This window comes from Eublepharis macularius, chromosome 1 (assembly GCF_028583425.1).
Source record: "Eublepharis macularius isolate TG4126 chromosome 1, MPM_Emac_v1.0, whole genome shotgun sequence".
NCBI lineage: Eukaryota > Metazoa > Chordata > Lepidosauria > Squamata > Eublepharidae > Eublepharis > Eublepharis macularius.
The window spans coordinates 37,098,192-37,116,343 of record NC_072790.1 but is presented as its reverse complement, the minus strand read 5'-3'; the positions used below and the strand labels follow the sequence as shown (position 1 = coordinate 37,116,343).

The 18,152-nt window shown below is 50.0% G+C and overlaps 1 protein-coding gene across 1 annotated transcript in view; it reads left to right on the top strand.

The window, feature by feature from the left end:
- The window catches only part of SIL1 (SIL1 nucleotide exchange factor), a 78,027-nt gene that overhangs the window by 45,228 nt on the left and 14,647 nt on the right, over positions 1-18,152 (top strand). Inside the window, exon 9 of the mRNA XM_054995553.1 lies at positions 2,390-2,486. Coding sequence (XP_054851528.1) covers positions 2,390-2,486 — 97 coding nt within the window. The remainder of the gene's footprint in view (positions 1-2,389; positions 2,487-18,152) is intronic.

Here is an 18,152-nt window from a genome sequence, read left to right as displayed (position 1 = left end):
CATTTACACGGCATCCGTCCTGAAACGTTTATTGCGCTACAATACTAAGATCACGTATTAGTTGGCATCGGTAGCCCAATTAAAAGGCACGCTTGCTTCATGCTGCAGTTTTTTTTTCCAGATGTCCCTCTCCAACCAAGCCTTTCACTTTGAAAATAATTGGGAAAGTCTGCCACATCTTACAGGAAGCCTAAGGTTGCAGAGGAGGGTTTTTTTTAATTGCTTGTGATATCTTGCATGCTGTCCTTCTCTCCTTGCTGGCATTACAATTTTCCACGGAGGCTTTGCCGAAAGCTTCCCAAAAGAATTCTCCTCCCAGAGGAAAACTGATCACAGCACAAAGGAAGCTGTGATTTCTGTCTACTCTACTAACTATATAGAGCAAGGGTGGCCTAACTGTGGCTCTTCTAGACATATTGTGTGGCTCCCGGTGGTCTCTGAGTATCACCATGGCCATACATTTTATTTTGTCTTATTTCCCTCCCTCCCGTCCCTCCTTTCTTTTCATGTCTTTCCCTCCCTTTCCTTCCTTCCTTCATTCTTTCTATGCCTTTCATATTTTCAGTAAAAATGTTGGGGTTGCCAGGTCCGACTCAGAAAATATCTGGGGACTTCGGGAGTGAAGCCTAGTGAGGATATGACGTCACTTTTGTGATGTCACTTTCAAGTCAAAGGTCAGGTGATGGCTCTTCCCAAGCTCCACCCCTTCTGATGCTGTCACTTCCAGCATACTGCACCAAAACCCTACCGCTTCCTGTGACGTCACTTTCAGGACACACGCCCCAAATCCGCCTCTTCATCTGAAGTCACTTCAATACGTCATGTCTTGTGGCTCTCAGACATCTGACGTTTATTCTATGTGGCTCTTACATTAAGCAAGTTTGGCCATCCCTGATATAGAGCAAGGATCCCTAACCTTGTTAATCCTGTGGGTACTTTTGGATTTTGAGAACAGGTAGTAGGCAGCACCGTAAGATGGCTGCCAAGGGAGAGTGGAGTGAGGCCATCCCCAAAATGGCATTCAGAGGTTCCAGGCCAAGCATCGGCCTGTGATGCAGGTGGATTTTTCTGAATGGTTGCTTCCTGCGTATCCGGATTTGATGTTCCCTGGACTCATATGAAACAGCTCCAGATCTGGTGAGGTAGCAAAAGTCAGAACTGGGACTCTGGTTTGGGGAAGAGATGCTATGGGCAAGAAGAAAGCGAGAGCTGGGAAACACTGTAGCAGGCACCATGGCGTTTCATTGATGTAAAGCAATTCCACCGTTCGCCAGGAACTTCATCAGAAAACTGAGATTCAGCTCAAGAAAAGTATTGAGACTTTGGGTTGTAGCGTGACAGAAGAATGGTTACTGGAGGCTGAGGAAGCTGTTCACTGACAGGGAAGTGGATACTGGGACTGCCAATGGCAGTCAGTGGACCTGAGAGCAGGTAGAGCAGAGGTAGAAGCCCCATAAATATAATCTTAGCATCTAGCTTTTGGTCCCAAAGAGAGTTCAGGCTTGGCAGTTCCCTGGATGACTCAGCTGCTGAATGAAAGCTCAGTGGCTTCCAAGATGACTCAGCAGAGCTCATCCGGAGTGCAGGCGACTCTTGTTTATTGATCTGACTTGGCACCCTCTCGTGTATTAGTAATGACACCTTTTCATATCAGCCTTTGCCGTACCGGAGGTCTCACAACTTCCTGCCATAGGAATGTGGCTTGTGTGTTCTGTCCTGGGTTAGAAATGGTTGCTAGGTGCCTAATTGATGTCACATTTATTTATTTAGCAAAGGCCAAATGACAGACAGCCCCTCCATGGTTCCGTTAAAAGTTCAGATGCTTAGAACTTGTTCAGAACAGACATATCTCTAGCCTTGGGTGATACTTCTAAGTCTCAGTGTATATGTTCTCTCGGCTTCCTCAGGGGCACATGTGTGTGCCAGAAAAACCTTTGATCAGTTGTTCTTCAGGCCAAAAGAGAAACGCATACCATCTTGCTGTCCAATACCAGGGCTACCAATACCCACAACCCAAATCCAGCTGTGAAAATAATATATGCAATGAAGAGAAAACAGTGACAGTTTTTAGGGTTCTTGTTATCATATAAAGGTTCCCGCTCGGTTCCATTTACACACTGACTTTGCAAGAAACGAAACAGACCTACTTGCATTGTTAAGTTTCACCAGCAGATGGCAGCTCTTGAGGCAAAAATTGAAGTGGATTGCTGTTTAGCTATACAATATCACCCAGGTGTTGTTTCGTGCTCACTTAAAAACCTTGCAATATGGTTAAAATCGTTAAAAGATCCTCCCCCCACAAACAGTTGCCTTTCGCAGAAGCAGCAAAGTTGAAAAGATGTTGATGAGCGCCTTCAAGCCTAATTAATTATTTCCCCTCTTTTCTCAGCAACCCCAGAGTGCAAGTAGCAGCTGTGGATGGTGGCGCTTTGCAAAAACTGCTGGTAGTTTTGGCTACGGATCAGTCTCTGGCTGTCAAGAAAAAGGTAAGGAGGCAGCAGCGGGTCTCTGGCTGTCTTCCAGGAGCAGGGCATTTGCTTGAATGCTTATAGGAGTGCATCGCTCTACGGCTGCGTCACGTTTATGGCTGTGCCACACAGCTCAGACTTCCCCCTGAAATTCAGAAGGGTTGTGTCTTTTCGCTGTGCAGCTGGGTTTGTTTCTTTGGGGTGCAGTCTTCCTTTTGGAGTATGCACCTAGTCATTTTTACACTCTGTAATTTTACAGCCAGCCCAATGCAAAGGTCATTTCGGGCCTAGGAATACTGTTATACTGAAATTGTTTAGTTGCCCTGCTCTATGATCTGCACATTCTCTGTTTGTTTTTGGCTTATATAAATAAAAATTGCTTGCATTCATCAGCCTCCAAATCATTTTATGAATGGGGTTGCTAAGACCGATCACGGCCTTCCAAAAGGCACCCGGGAGTGTAGCCGGATGAGCAGCTGTGCTCAGCATGGATCGTCTCTCTCTCTCCCTTCTTACAGCATGGTGTGATGCAGTTTGTTTGCACAGAATTTCCTGCTCCCTTCAAAGTATTATAATTAACTTTTTTTTTACAAAACGAGGGACTGCCCTGAACAAATGTTGCCATTTTCTTTTGGGACTCTTGGTAGCATTTGATATCACAGGCCATTAAACCCTACTGGACTTGGGAGCAGGGCTTTTTTTCAGCTGGAACGCGGTGGAACAGAGTTCCAGCACCTCCTGAAAATGGTCACATGGCCGGTGGCCCCGCCCCCTGATCTCCAGACAGAGGGGAGTATGCAGAGGGCAATCTAAACTCCCCTCTGTCTGGAGATCAGGGGGCAGGACCACCGGCCAAGTGACCATTTTCACCAAGGGCGATTTAAACTTTTAAAAACGCCCCCCCTTGTTCCATCTGACCTGGAACAAGGTTCTTAAGGGTTGGCATTGGATCAGTTCTTAAGGGTTGGCATTGGAGAGCGGGTGACTGCTGTCCCTATCGTATGGGCTTTGATCAGTGGGCGCCATGAAGCTCAGTCCTGTACTCTATGCTCTTCCACTTCTCTGTGCAGCCACTGGGCAAAATCAGAGCCCTGGAGTTATTGGGGGTGTCACTGATACACTGACGATACTTTGCTCCATTTTTCATTTGCATCAAACACAGCAGTCCAGTCCCTGAATGACGGTACAGGTTTGAGGAAGGCTAATAATGTTGAAGCTTCACTTGGGCAAGATGGAGGAGATGATGGTGAACTGGGGAGATGATGGCTTTGTCTGGGGGATAAAGTTCAGAGCTTTGGGGTGCTTGTGGAACTTACGTTGCTGTTGGAGTCAGGGAGCAGCAACGACCAGGAGCAGCTTCTGATAGGTTAGGGTGGTGAACTGGCAGCGGCCTCTTCTTTTCCCAGTTAGAAATCTTACCTGCCTTGCCCCTGCTTCAGTCGCCTCTTGTTTTAACTGTTAATGTGCCAGCCTGCCTGTGAGGATCATTTAGAAACTGAGGTTAGTATAACATGCAGGCAGCTCACCTCCTGATAGGTCAAGTTGTAAGGAGTGTATTACTCCTTCCCAGGACTTTTTTTCTGGGAAAAGACGTGGTGGAACTCAGCGGTGGAACTCAAGACCGCACAGTGATGTCACTTTGGGTCAGCTGGAACAAGGGGGGAGTTTTTTAAAGTTTAAATTGCCCTCAGTGAAAATGGTCACATGGCCGGTGGCCCCGCCCCCTGATCTCCAGACAGAGGGGAGTTTAGATTGCCCTCTGTGCCGCTCGGCGGTGCGGAGGGCAATCTAAACTCCCCTCTGTCTGGAGATCAGGGGGCGGGGCCACCAGCCATGTGACCATTTTAAGAGGTGCCGGAACTCTGTTCCACCACATTCCTGCTGAAAGAAAGCCCTGCTTCTTCCAAAGCACTGGCAGCTGGTCTGCTTCCAGGCCCAATTCAGTGCTGACCTTTTAGAGCTCTGACTGATCTGCAGCCTGCATACATTAGAAAATGTACGCATTCTATACATACCCTCCCATTCTTTCATAGATAAAATAAATAAATTGCAGCGATCATTCTGCGGCACGGTCCTTCCTTTAAAGAGGCCAGGGAATTTCCCAGCGGTGGTGCCCACATTTATGGAATTTTCTCTCCTGCGGAATTTGTCTGGCCTTATTGCTGATGGCCTCCTTTCACCATGCATCGTCTTGGCTTTTTGAAAACAGCAGTTCCTTGTGTTTTCACAAACCTTGTGTTTTCATAGTTCATTGTTGAAATTTTATCTGGCTCTTTTGTTATGGTTTGATGTTTTATGCATTATTCTGTGTGTTTTTAAAAACTCTTCATTTTTTTGTTTCATAGTTGAGAACACAGTTTATGAATGCTCAAATAAATATATGTATGCATTCAGAATTAGCTTTGTCCTTATTTTTGCAATACAGGGCTAAGAAAGAATAGCAGAGTTCTGAGGGTCTGTAATGCGAACATGGGTAAAGGGAGATCTGAACTCAGCTTGCATTCTTACCTGCTATACCAGTGGTTCTCAGCTTTTTCTATCTTATGTCCCACCCACCCCCAGCCATTCTTTCAAAGAATCTGGGTCCCACTCTGATAGAAAACAAAAAGCCTGCTTTTTCAGAGAAGGACATTTACACATTTACAGGCATTTTGTTACTTCTACCATCCTGCCAAAGGACACAAGATGGATATTCCGTGGCAGGCAGGGTCAGTAGGAGACAGCACATCACAGTTGCAGACAGGCATGGGGATGGAGAAGGAGCATATTCTTAGTAATTGTTATGAAAACCCTGGGTCCCACTTTGACTACCAGTAATATGAGAACCACGGCACTACACTGTACCAGGTTTGTGTCTCTGGGGTTAAATATGTGCCACCTTCTCTTCTGCATACTTATAGGCAGGGCTTTTTTCCAGCAGGAACGCGGTGGAACGGAGTTCCGGCACCTCTTAAAAATGGTCACATGGCTGGTGGCGCCACCCCCTGATCTCCAGACAAAGGGGAGTTTAGATTGCCCTCCGTGCCACTGAGCGGCGCAGAGGGCAATATAAACTCCCCTCTGTCTGGAGATCAGGGGGTGGGGCCACCAGCCATGGGACCATTTCTGCTGAGGGCAATTTAAACTTTAAAAAACTCCCCCCTTGTTCCAGCTGACCCAAAGTGACATCCTTGTGCGGTCTTGAGTTCCACCTCCTCTTTTCCCAGAAAAAAAGCCCTGCTTATAGGCTCATCCCCACAGAAGCTCAAACATTGATAAAGCTGTTGGGATTAAGGCGCAGGCAGCAATGCTGCTAGTTGCCTTTCTTCCTAAGACCTAAGAGGAGAGTGGCTGTACTTCTGGACTAATGCTGCAATGCAATTGTGTGGGGATGGGGACAGCCTGGCCCTTCAGTGGGGTGCGTCGCCGTTTCCTGGACTGGACTTTTGCGCCCGCGTCGTAGCACGGAGGCCTTTTAAAAGGAAAATAATGTTCATGCAGACGAGTATAGGGACTGCAGGGCAGGTTGTACGGTTGTGATTGCTGGGAAGGAAACCGGGCTGACTGCCCTGGCAGGCCTGACTATCAGCAACTGACAAACATAGGAGTAGACATTCGGGAAAGAGGTAATTGCTTCTTGCGGCTCAGTAGCCTGTCTCCAGCCGTGACCAATCTCTGATGTTTTCATAAAGGACTAAGCCTTGATAAGGCCTCTGGCAAAATGTTCTCGACTGACTGCCTGGGCTAGGGGGTCGGTTCTTCACTGGCCCTTCAGCGATCAGTCTACTCCTTGATGCGTGAGATCCATTTGCCCTTCTCTTATCGTGCACAGTTATAGCTGTTGCTATTTACCCAGAACGTTCAGAGCGCCTTCATCAACCCAAGCGTCAGAATTTTAACTCGGAGATTTTTTTTGTTTTGCACTAGTAAATTGGTATTGCATTAATTCACAGGGCAGTCCTCTTAGTATCTTCTGTGCTGTCTGTGTTAAAAGAAAGGTACCCAGGAAAATACAATGATCAATCCCAGACTACCTTTGTGTACTACAGAAGGGGAGAAAGGAGCAAGAGGCTGATGGATAGATTCACGTAAAAGTAAAATGCTTTCTGGGCATGGGTGGGGGAGCATTCCTTATTGGATACAAATCCTTACAGAAAGCTGCAGAGAACGTTTATTGCATGTTCCTGACAGCTACAGCGAGTGCGCTGTTAATGTCACAAAGCCTGTGTCCTAGAAGAAAGGGTGGTGGAAGAGAGCCTTTGCTGCCCTGAACTTTTTACAGGAAGTTCCTGAAGTATATAGTCAATTTAAACAAAAACACATTATGTGATTACTTTGAGTAGTCAGCGTTATTGAAAGCTGGGGTGTCAGATGAAAGTGGTAGGTTATAAGGGACCACCACTTCTGCCTATTAATTTATGGACTGCCCTGTAACATCCAGATTAGATTACTGCAATAAGATCTATATAGGGCTGCCCTTGATGACTTTCCGGAAGTTGCGGTTGGTGCAGAATACCGTGGCCAGAGTGTTGACTGGATTTGGGTCTCATTTCAGTCTCGTTCCACCTACACTGGCTCCCAATTTGCTTCCAGGTCCAATTCAAGGTGCTGGCATTGGCCTTTAAATCCCTATATGGCTTGGGGCCTGCATAATTTAAGGCCACCTTCTTCCATATGAACCTACCTATCAACTCTGATCAGTTTCAGGTGCCCTGCTTCATGGGCCCCTGCCATCTGAGGCTAGATGGATGGCAACTCGAGAAAAGGCCTTCTTGGTTGTGGCACCAACGCTTTGGAACTCCCTCTGCAGGGAGATTTGTCTGTCTCCCTCTGTCATTGCTTTCCATCTTCTGAAGCATTATCTTCTGCTTCGTTTGGCATATCCCCAGTAACCTCTTACTGGTCCTCCTCTCTGGTTGTGGGTGTGTATTTGTTAATATGTTGATACATTGTGCTGTATTTATATATGTATTTTAATGTTTTAGTTATCTTTTGTTTGCTGCCTCAGGGACCCTGTTTTTGGGAGGAAAGGCAGCATCTAAATATTTTAAATAAATAATATGTGACACCTTCAGAGGCTTATTCTGCAGGTCATTTGGACCTGTTTGCCCAAATGCATTGCGTCCTGTTTTCTAAGAGGCGTGCTTGTGTGGCTCCCATTGCTGCTGTGAATGCAAAGGTAATGGGGCACTCCCACGTAGCAGTTTTTCCTTTACTTCCGTTACAAAGATGCTTTGATTGTGACCTTTCCAAAAAGATCTACCAATCCAGGGTTGGGAAAGATCACAAAATTGATGGGGAAATCTGCAAAGTGGACAGTTAAGGGATGATGATGTGTGGATGCTCAAAAAAAATAGTAAAGACTGCAGTAGCATCTTTAAGACTAACCAACTTCACTTCACTGTAGCATAACCAACTTCACTGTAGCATAAGCTTTCGAGAACCACAGTTCTCTTCGTCAGCACCATTAGCAGGGCCTATTCCCTGGCAGGGGTAGCTTGCCCGCTTCATGTTCGGGCCCACTCCACGCGGTCCCAAGCATCCTCTTCGGCACTCCTCAGGGGGGTGCCCCTGGTTAACATTTGTAAAGCAGCCACGTGGTCCTCTGCAGACACCTTTGTCAGGCATTACGCCATTGATGTCAATGCGGAGCAGGATGTATCTGTGGCTAGGGCTGTCCTACACTCCCTTTTTTCCTGAGGGAGTCTTGGGTAGACTTTCTTGGCGTACCTGCTGGGTACCCTTGAGTGAAAGAGTGTATATATGTATATTTGGGTGTATATATGTGTAAATATTGAGTACTGATGTATCACTGTACAGTTTACATAGATGTATATATGCATATCTATTTGTTGTTGTTCTTGTTTGTTCAATAAAATTGTGTTGGACTTCACCCCACCTTCCTTATTGTGTGAAGCTTGGTACACTCCCATGTGTGGAGGCACAGAAGAACGAAGATGAAAACAGGGTTAACATACCTGTAACTTATGTTCATCGAGTTCTTCTGTGCTGACACACAACCCTCCCTCCTACCCCGCTGTGAATTCCAATGCACAAAGATGTGGTGGCTGTAACTGAATCTGATGTTTTTTAAGGTGTTACGGCTAAGTGTGTTGGTCAAGCGGCGGCAATGGAGAACTGAGGGAAGGGGCCGTTGGTCGCTGGAGGAGCACGTGACCGTTTGGGCGGGAAGACGGTCGCTGAGGCGCGCGACAAACGGCCCCTTCGGAGCCATGGAAGCTCTAGAAAATTCTCCGGCGGCTGGCCTGCGCCTGCGCAGTCCCCATGTGTGTCAGCACAGAAGAACTCGATGAACATAAGTTACAGGTATGTTAACCCTGTTTTCTCTTCGTCAGATGCATCTGATGAAGAGATCTGTGGTTCTCGAAAGCTTATGCTACAGTAAATTTGGTTAGTCTTAACGGTGCTAATGGACTCTACTATTTTGCTACTACAGACTAACATGGCTAACTCCTCTGGATCAAAAAACAACAACCCCTACTGTAGTTCAGATGCCAAATCAGAGCAAAACGTCCATGTGGAAGCAACCCAAGTTGCGATATTGTGACCTGTAGTTGTCTCCCATACAGAACTGCAGAAAAGGGGGTATGGATCAGGTCCAGCGTGCCTCCTGCACTCCCATCACACAGCAAGCCTGCCTTGAGAGCACAGCAGCAATGACTGTTCCTTGAGCCCAGCGGGATGTGGTGGGACTTTAATTTCATTGAGGGCTTCTGGGCTGTGTGTGAGTTTATTCTCATGCTATGCTGTCTGTGTAATGACTGCCCTCACTCTGCTGTGATATCTGCCAAAGCAGACCGTAGGGAGAACTTCTGTGCAGAATGACTGGTGCTTCCATGAACGTCTAGTGCCAGCGAGGAAGCTCTTGTGTGGTTGGGAATCTCAGTGGGACGAGAAGAGTGGCTGTTCAGGAACCGCTTGGTTGCAGAGTAGTTGGCGTGAAGAATGGCAAGACTTCATTCATGCCTGGGAAGGCTGGCGAGATCAGCCCTGGGCTTGTCTTCCCTCTCCCTGCCCCACCCTCACCTTGCTAGTGGGCAAGCAGAAAGTTTAGAGACTGCTTTTATTTCCCCCTTCCTGGTCCCCTGACTTGTTTGGCAGCATATGGAGATGTTTGAGTTCTCTGCTTCATTCCAGGGCCCTATCCTACCCGCAGAACTAGAGGAGAAGCAGCGCAGTTCTAGCAACAGGCCTCGGTGGCATATTGGTATCTGAACAGCTTCTTCAGGGGGTTCAGATCTCCACCCAACCCTGACGCTTGCTGGATGCCCTGGGAAAGTTACTTTCTCTTTATCCCATTTATACCCTGGCTGTTCCTTGGTGTTCCTTACATCCATTGTACATAGAAGTTATCCTTTCCCTTCCAACAGCCCGGCAACGCTAAGTGTTGCCACTCATCACTCAGTGATGGATGAGTCCACTGGACCATGTTGGATTTCAGGCTGGCCGACCTTGCAGGGTTATGGGTGTTAAAGAGATACGCCCACATATGCTCTTTGGGGGGGAAATGAAATGCAGAAGCCATCAGCACAAACTTACATCTCTTCCTTTTATCCCACACAACGCTAGAACGTTACTGTCCTTTGGAAATGCACAAAAAAAATGCTGAAAAAGTGGTCGGGATGCTGTGGAGAATGGGTGTGGCTAGATCTGCACCGACCAATCGACTAACGAGGAAAAGGAGAGGGGGGAGAAAAGAAGCAAAAGCATTTGCACTGAAAAGAAGCAAAAGCATTCACATTAATTGGGGCAGCCGCAACTCGGCAGCTGATTCAAAAGAAAAGTCGTGGGATGTCCTCAGGGAGATGCCGCAGACAAAGTCAGGTGCTGCGTCACATGACTACCTTGCAAGGATGAAACCCCTGCAGACATGGGAAGCGAAACAGGTACTGAAAACGCTTAACGACCCAGTGTGAAGGCGGCCATACATAACCCCCCTCAACAAACTAAGTACAGTCTTAATTCATGTCATTATGCCCCCATATATTTGATGGAGTATGCCAGCGGTCAGGGTGGTAGTAAGAAATACCTTGATGAATCCTATTTTGCGTGCCCCATGGAATAACAAAAGGAATCGGCAATATATGGTTAATGCGTGGTTAGTTATTTTTAAGGAACAAATCTCCCAGTAGTGAGGCAGAGGAAACTGTGAAACGTCTGACTAACTGGGGGGAAGGTTTGTAGGTCTTCAGTGTGATATAAGACCTCAAGCGAAACTGAAAAATAAAAAAAACGGACCTTGGGTTGCTAGTCAGTGCCTAACCTGGGATGAAGTTCTCTTTTATCAAGAAGTCGTTAGCATGAGAATCCGCTGCCATAGTTTCTTTCTATCCCACCTTGGAATAAAAAGGAGATTGGATTAGCACCAGCTGGAATATGCTTTGTATTGCCTTTAAAAAAGGAGAAAGAGAGATGCTTGCTGTACTGATTTTAAGTAAATGTGTGTAAGTGTCTTTAAATGCTTGGTGTGGTATAGTGGGGGTGAAAGAGAGGGATGAGTGAGTGAGATGATTGGTTGATGACTGACGGTGTGGGCGGAGTGGATGCAGTTTTAGACTGAGAGTGGAGAAAAAAGATTTAGTCAGGGCAAGAGAGGCAAGCTGTGTGCAGCCTGAGCAAGTCTAAACATATCTGAGAGAAATATTGAGTCTGGTTTTAGCAGGCAAGCTGTGTGCAGCCTGAGTGTTTTTAAGCAGTTCTGAGAGAAATATTGAGTCAGGAGAAAGGCAAGCTGTGTGCAGCCTGAGCTTGTTTAGGTTATCTGAGAGAAATCTAACCTGTGTGGAAGCCTGAACTGTGTGATAGCCTAGATAAAAAGATGAGTTGTTGACTAAATTATGGGAGAGGATGTGTGGGAGAAACAAACAGGACTGGAGCAGGGACTGTTGCTGTTTGCTCGGGAAGAGTGCAGGACGGATGTCCCACTTTCATCATACTCAAGGAGGCAATTCAGATAGAAACAAGCAACATTCCTAAGGGTGAGTACAGATGTCTATACCAAATCAGAACCCCCAGGATTTCCCCCATTCTGTGGCTCATGCCTGACATCCTCTTTCCTTTGCAACCCTTTTGTCATATGCACTGGCCAGTGAATTGAACATTGGTTCAGTAAAGAATACCTTGCTTGCCTCCCACGCATGCACCTATGCTACTCTGCCTTTTAGTTTTTAAGACACCCAGTGGACATTGCTCCAATAAAATCCACATTTTGTTTTTAGTCATCGCTCTTTTGAAATGAAGAGAATCATTTTGTGAGATACTGGAAAAACTGTTTTGGAGAGTGGAAGAAGTGGGTTAGTGACCTTACAGTTCTTGGCCAATTAGTGCTGTGCACAACTGGTTTCTGTAGAATGAGCTTTCCTTGAGCAGTCCGTGTATGCTGACCAAAAAGTAGCACGTGCCCTTCTACAATTAACTTGCCGCTACAATCGTGTTCCTCCAGCATCCTTAGCCGTAGCAGCTTCCATAGTCATTCCAGAGAAAAGCACAAGCCCACTGTGCTCCCAGCAGTGCTGCTGGCGGACAAGGGACCCTAGAAGACAGGGGGACCAAAGTGAGGATCTGCAATGTGGGGGGGGGGTTGAAAAAAACCCTCCTTCCATTAGTGGAAATTCCTTATGATGGCAGAAAACAACCTTTGAGTTCAATCCAGTCACTCCCTCTGATGACAACAGTAGTCTTCCAATAATATAACTGATCGTCTTCGTCCTTCTGTGCAGCCTCACATTGGGACTGCGCAGGCGCAGGCCAGCCGCGGAAAAGATTTTTCTAGCTTTTAGAGATGTGAAGGGGACGTTCGGATCCACCGCGCATGCGCGTCGGTGTTCCCGCCAATTTTGAATGCATATATATCCGAACGTCCCCGGCATTCCCTCAGTTCCTTTTTCGCCGCCGTACGAAAAGGTTCTATTGTCTAGCGTTTATTCTCTCAGCGTCTCTTCGGAGTTTTTGGATCGTGATCTTCTAGTCGGTATTTTTTCCCCTTGTCGGTGGGAGATACCGTTCGTTATGTCCCAAACTTCTTTGTTTAAGAAGTGTCTTAAGTGCGGCACTAAAATGACGCACTCAGACGGCCATGAGCTCTGCCTCATCTGCCTGGGCGAGGGGCATGTTGTCGAGCGCTGCTCCATCTGTATGTCCTTCACTCCGAAGGCAAGGAGTGATCGGAAGGCCAGGCTCCGTGCCTTCTTGTGGGATGCTAACCTTCTCCCCCCCAAGCCATCGGGCTCTTCGGGAGATAGGCCCCGCTCCGCCGCTCCGTCGCCGGCGCCGTCTCGTAAGTCGCCAGAGCAGCTCCCCACGGAACCAACAGGGCAACCCGTTCCGGAGGCCCGACCTGACTCCGGTTCCCGGGATCGTCCTTCCGACCGGAAGGCCAAGAAGCGTTCCGCATCCAAGCCGAAGTCCTCCTCCAAGCCTTCGGCCGCAGAGGCTGCTTCGGAACCCCAGCCCAAGAAGGCCAAGACGAAATCGAGGACCAAGGGCCGTACTTTATCCCCGGCTCCGACTGTGCAACCTGGTACTCCATCTGGACCAGTCCTGATCCCTGACGATGTGGTGAGTCTCCACACCCCGTCTCCTCCTTGCACGCCTCCTCCGTTGGTTCCCGAGGAATTCGTGCCGTTTCCGTCTTTCACGGAACCGTTCCAGTCATTCGAACGTTCCCTGCCTTCCGCCCCGGCGCCTTCGGAGGCCTCCGTTCCATTGCCGTCTACCTCGTCGGTTCCGATGCCTCTTCGCTGGCCTGCCCCGGTGCCTGCTCCTCTGCCCCCTTGTCAGCCTGTCGCAGGGATTGGGAACATGACCTCCTGGCAGGATTTTGTGGCGTGGTTCCAACAGTCGCTGCCCTTCCTGCAGCATCCTTCGGTTCCGATGGTTTCCGTTCCGGCTCAGCCAGTCGGGCTCCCGGCATCCGCTCCTCCACCTCCTGGCTTGCCTCTGCGACCGTCGGTTCCTGCGGCTTGTCCGTCGGTCCCGACCGCTCACCGGTCTTCGGTTCCCACGCAAACCTCGCCGGAGTTTTCAGATTCCGAGGATGAGGAAGGTCTGGCGTCCCCGTCAGAGTGCTCTTCGGACGCGGCCTCTGATCCTTCCCCGGATGACACCGTGGGTGGGCCCCGTTCGTCGTCCCCGAATGACGACTACAGGCTGTTCTCTGAGCAAATGATGCGGATGGCCGCCGCGCTGGAGATAGACGTCTCCTCCACGACCTCCAAGCCCAAGAGTAAGCTGCTGGAGGCGCTGTATTCCGGGTCCCCCGCGTCGGTGGCGTTTCCCCCTGTGGAGGATTTTGTTGACAGCGCTCTCGCGCTCTGGCAAACACCGGCGTCCGTGTCCGCGACGGCAAAGAAGGTAGAGAGGTACTACCGTTTAAAACAGGATGATTGCCCGTACCTCTTCAGTCATCCGAAACCCTCGTCCATCGTGGCTGAGGAGGGTCAGGCTCGGTTCCGTTCCGGTTCCTCGTCGGCCCCGGCGGACCGAGAAGGCAGAAAGCTGGATGGCATGGGCAGGAAACTCTACTCGTCCGCGTCTTTGGGATTCCGTATTGCCATCTTCCAGGCCATAATGGGGTCCTACAATCTGTTCCTCTGGAAACGGCTGTCCTCTTACCTTTCCGATCTCCCCGAGGATCGCCGCCACTTGGTGAAGGCCCTTCAGGCGGAGGCCATACGGCTGTCAAAACAGCAGATGACAGCGGGCAAGGATGCTGCCGATTCCGCGGCGCGCTCGATGGCGACTTCGGTGGTCCTGCGTCGACACGCCTGGCTCTGGTCCACTGCCCTGCCGCCAGAGAAGAAGGCGAAAGTGGAGGATTTCCCATTCGAGGGGCCCCAGCTCTTCTCGGAGAAGACGGATGAGTCCCTCTCCCTGATGAAAAAGAATCAGCAGACGGCCAAGTCCCTCGGAGTCGCCCCCTCAGCTCAGTCGTCGGGTCCGAGGTATCGCTATGGTCGGTTCCGATCCTACCAGACCCCTTACCAGCCTTACCAGCAGCGTCAAGGGCGCTTCTTCTCGGGCCAGTCCTATGGTCACCGATCCTATTCAGCCCAGCAGCGTCACTCTTCGAGGCGCTCCGGCCGGTCCAAGGGCAGGCAACAGCCCTCTTCGCCCAAGCCTTCGACCTCGGTGCAGAAGCCCTCGGTCTTCTGACTAAGCCTGAACGCTCCCCTGTTGGCCTCCGAGGACACTTCCTCTGCTGCCCAGTTTCTGGACAGGCTTCGGCCTTTTTTGCCCTGTTGGCAACGTGTTACTTCTGACACTTGGGTCCTGTCCATTGTGGCCCATGGTTACAAGTTAATGTTTACAGATGCACCTCCTCTCTCTCTCCCTCCCCGTTGTTCTACATGTTGTGATGTTGTGTTACACAATAATGTTGTGGAGTTGGTTAACAAAGGTGCTGTCCGGGTGGTCAATGTCTCTACTTCCCCATGGGGATTTTACTCCAGATACTTCCTTGTGGATAAAAAGGGTGGAGGTTCCCGGCCCATCTTAGACCTTAGGGGCCTCAACGGTTATTTGAAGGTTGAAAAGTTTCGGATGCTAACCCTGGCACGGGTCATTGAGCTCCTGGAGGTGGGCGTCTGGCTAGCCATTCTAGACTTGAAGGATGCCTACTTCCACATTTCTATCTTTGAGGGCCACAGGAAATACCTGCGGTTTGTGTATGGGGATTCTGTGTATGAATATACCGTATTGCCCTTTGGGCTGGCCTCTGCACCCAGGGTATTCACGAAGTGCATGGCCACCGTGGTGGCATACCTGCGGTCCCAGGGTTGCTTTATCTACCTGTACTTGGATGACTGGCTCCTGGTGGGACCCTCGCCTGACTCTCTCCGGGCCCATATTGCCCTCACCTTGTCCGTGCTGGCTAGGTTGGGCTTGGTGGTTAATGGGGATAAGTCTATCCTGGCCCCGGGCATGGCCATTAGGTTTATTGGGGTCCATTTCGATTCCCTGCGGGGCAGAGCCTACCTGCCCCCGGACCGGTTGGCCAGGCTTTCCGCTTTAGCCCGGCATTTTACGCATTGTCGGTACCAGACGGCCCTTTTGATTCAGACTCTGTTGGGCCTTATGGCCTCCTCCACAGGGGTGGTTTTCTTTGCGCGCCTGCGTATGAGGCCTCTGCAAAACTGGTTTGTCCGGAGGTACAACCCCCTCACCATGGGTCAGCATCAGAGGTTTTCCATCCCCAGGGTAGTGCTGCGCTCTCTGGCCTGGTGGACTGTCCCTGACAACCTGTCTGAAGGTTGTCCTTTCGGCCCCTTCCTAGCTGAGGTCACAGTTTATACCGATGCCTCCAACTTGGGATGGGGAGGGCGCTGTGGACAGCTTTCGGCTCAGGGCATCTGGTCCCCATCTGAGGCATCCATGCATATCAACCTTCTTGAGCTTAGGGCGATCCGTTACTCCCTCGCTTCTTTTGCAGATGCCATTCGGAACAGGAGGGTTCAGGTCCTGTCGGACAATACCACGGCCTGCTACTACCTCAACAAGCAGGGGGGAACGGTCTCGCTCAAGCTCTGCAAGGAGGCGACGACTCTATGGAATTGGGCCATGGTCAACAACGTCCTTCCCAGAGCCGTGCACATTGCCGGGGATCTCAACACCTCGGCGGATGCACTGAGCAGGGTGTTTCTGCCTCAGCACGAGTGGTCCCTAAACAGGGTTTACCTCGACCAGGTTTTCCGCACATGGGGCACGCCTTTGGTCGACCTCTTCGCCACTGCCCGCAACAAACAGGCCCCGCTGTTCTGCTCCCGGGCCGGCATTGGCCGCCACTCCCTAGGGGATGCCTTCCAAATACCTTGGTCCCCAGGGCTCTTTTATGCCTTCCCGCCCTTCCCGCTCCTGTACAAGGTTCTTTCCAGGATCAGGGCCTTCCGAACCCACTGTATCCTCGTTGCCCCTCGGTGGCCTTGCCAGGATTGGTTCCCCCTTTTACTTTCCCTGTCCCAGGGGCGATGCCTCCCCCTGCCTCACGCCCCGGACCTCTTAACCAGGGACGGGGTGTGGCATCACGATGTGGCTGTACTGAATCTGACTGCCTGGCTTCTGGGCAACCGGGAGTGAGCCTCTCCTCTGGAGTGCTTGGGGTGATCTTGAATGCCCGGAAACCATCCACCAGGTTGTCCTACCAGAGGAAGTGGTTACGTTTCTCCAAGTGGTTGGCCCCGAAGGGGGTTTCTCCCTTTAATTGCCCGCTTCCTGTCATCCTGGACTACCTCCTGGAACTCTGCTCCCAGGGCCTTGCGTTTTCCAGTGTTAAGGTCCACATGGCAGCAATCTCTGCCTTCCATGAGCAGATTGATGGGAAGACAGTTTTTACTCACTGGCTTTCCAAGCAGTTCCTGAAGGGCCTGTTCAAGACCTTCCCTCCTAGGGCCCATCCCATTCCACAATGGAGTCTCTCCCTGGTTCTCTCCCAGCTGATGCTCCAGCCCTTTGAGCCTCTATCTTCTTGTCCCCTGCCTTTGCTCACTCAGAAGGTGGCTTTCCTGGTGGCAATCACGTCCTCTAGGCGTGTTGGGGAGCTGTCTGCCCTGCGGTGTGACCCTCCCTTCCTGCAGTTTTTCCCTGGTACTGTCATGCTCCACACTAGCATGGAGTTTCTGCCCAAGGTAGTCTCCAGATTTCACCTACAGCAAAAGGTGTTCCTCCCTTCCTTTTTTCCAACACCCTCATCCCCAGGGGAACGAGCTCTACACACATTGGATGTAAAGCGTGCTTTATTGTTTTATTTGCACTGCACCAAATGTTTCAGGAAATCTCCTGCCCTGTTTGTGTGTTACTCTGGCCCTCGCAAGGGCTCACCTGCTTCTGCCCAGTCCATCTCTCGCTGGATTGTGTCTGCGATTAAACTTTGCTATCAGCATGCTGGAGTCCAGTGTCCCTTGTTGGTTACCGCTCATTCCACTCGAGCGCAAGCTGCTTCTGCTGCCTTCCTGCGAGGGGTGCCGCTCCAGGACGTCTGCCAAGCTGCGACATGGTCCTCTGCAGACACTTTCATCCGGCATTACTCTGTGGACGTGCATGCACGACGTGACTCGGCTGTTGGCACAGCTGTCCTGCAGTCCTTGTTCAAGTAGACACTCACACCCGCCCCCATTGGTGAGATGCTAGTTACTCTCCCAATGTGGGGCTGCACAGAAGGACGAAGACGATAAACAGGGTTTCTCACCTGTAACTGTTGATCGTCGAGTCTCTTCTGTGCAGACACACATTCCCTCCCGCCTGCCCCGCTGTGAGTGTTTGGTTAACTTAGTTTCTCCGGCGGCTCAGGTGAACTGAGGGAATGCCGGGGACGTTCGGATATATATGCATTCAAAATTGGCGGGAACACCGACGCGCATGCGCGGTGGATCCGAACGTCCCCTTCACATCTCTAAAAGCTAGAAAAATCTTTTCCGCGGCTGGCCTGCGCCTGCGCAGTCCCAATGTGTGTCTGCACAGAAGAGACTCGACGATCAACAGTTACAGGTGAGAAACCCTGTTTTTACTTGATAATAAGGGGCCGAAAATATTCTACAGAAAAATATAGCATTGGAAAAAGTTTGGCTCCACATATGTAAATATAGCCCGTTAACCTATAACTGTCAGGGCCGTTGAGCTGCAAATCATTCATGTTAGGTGATCTAAGGCCGTTTTCACATGGCCATGCGCCCGAAAGATCGAGCGCAACTC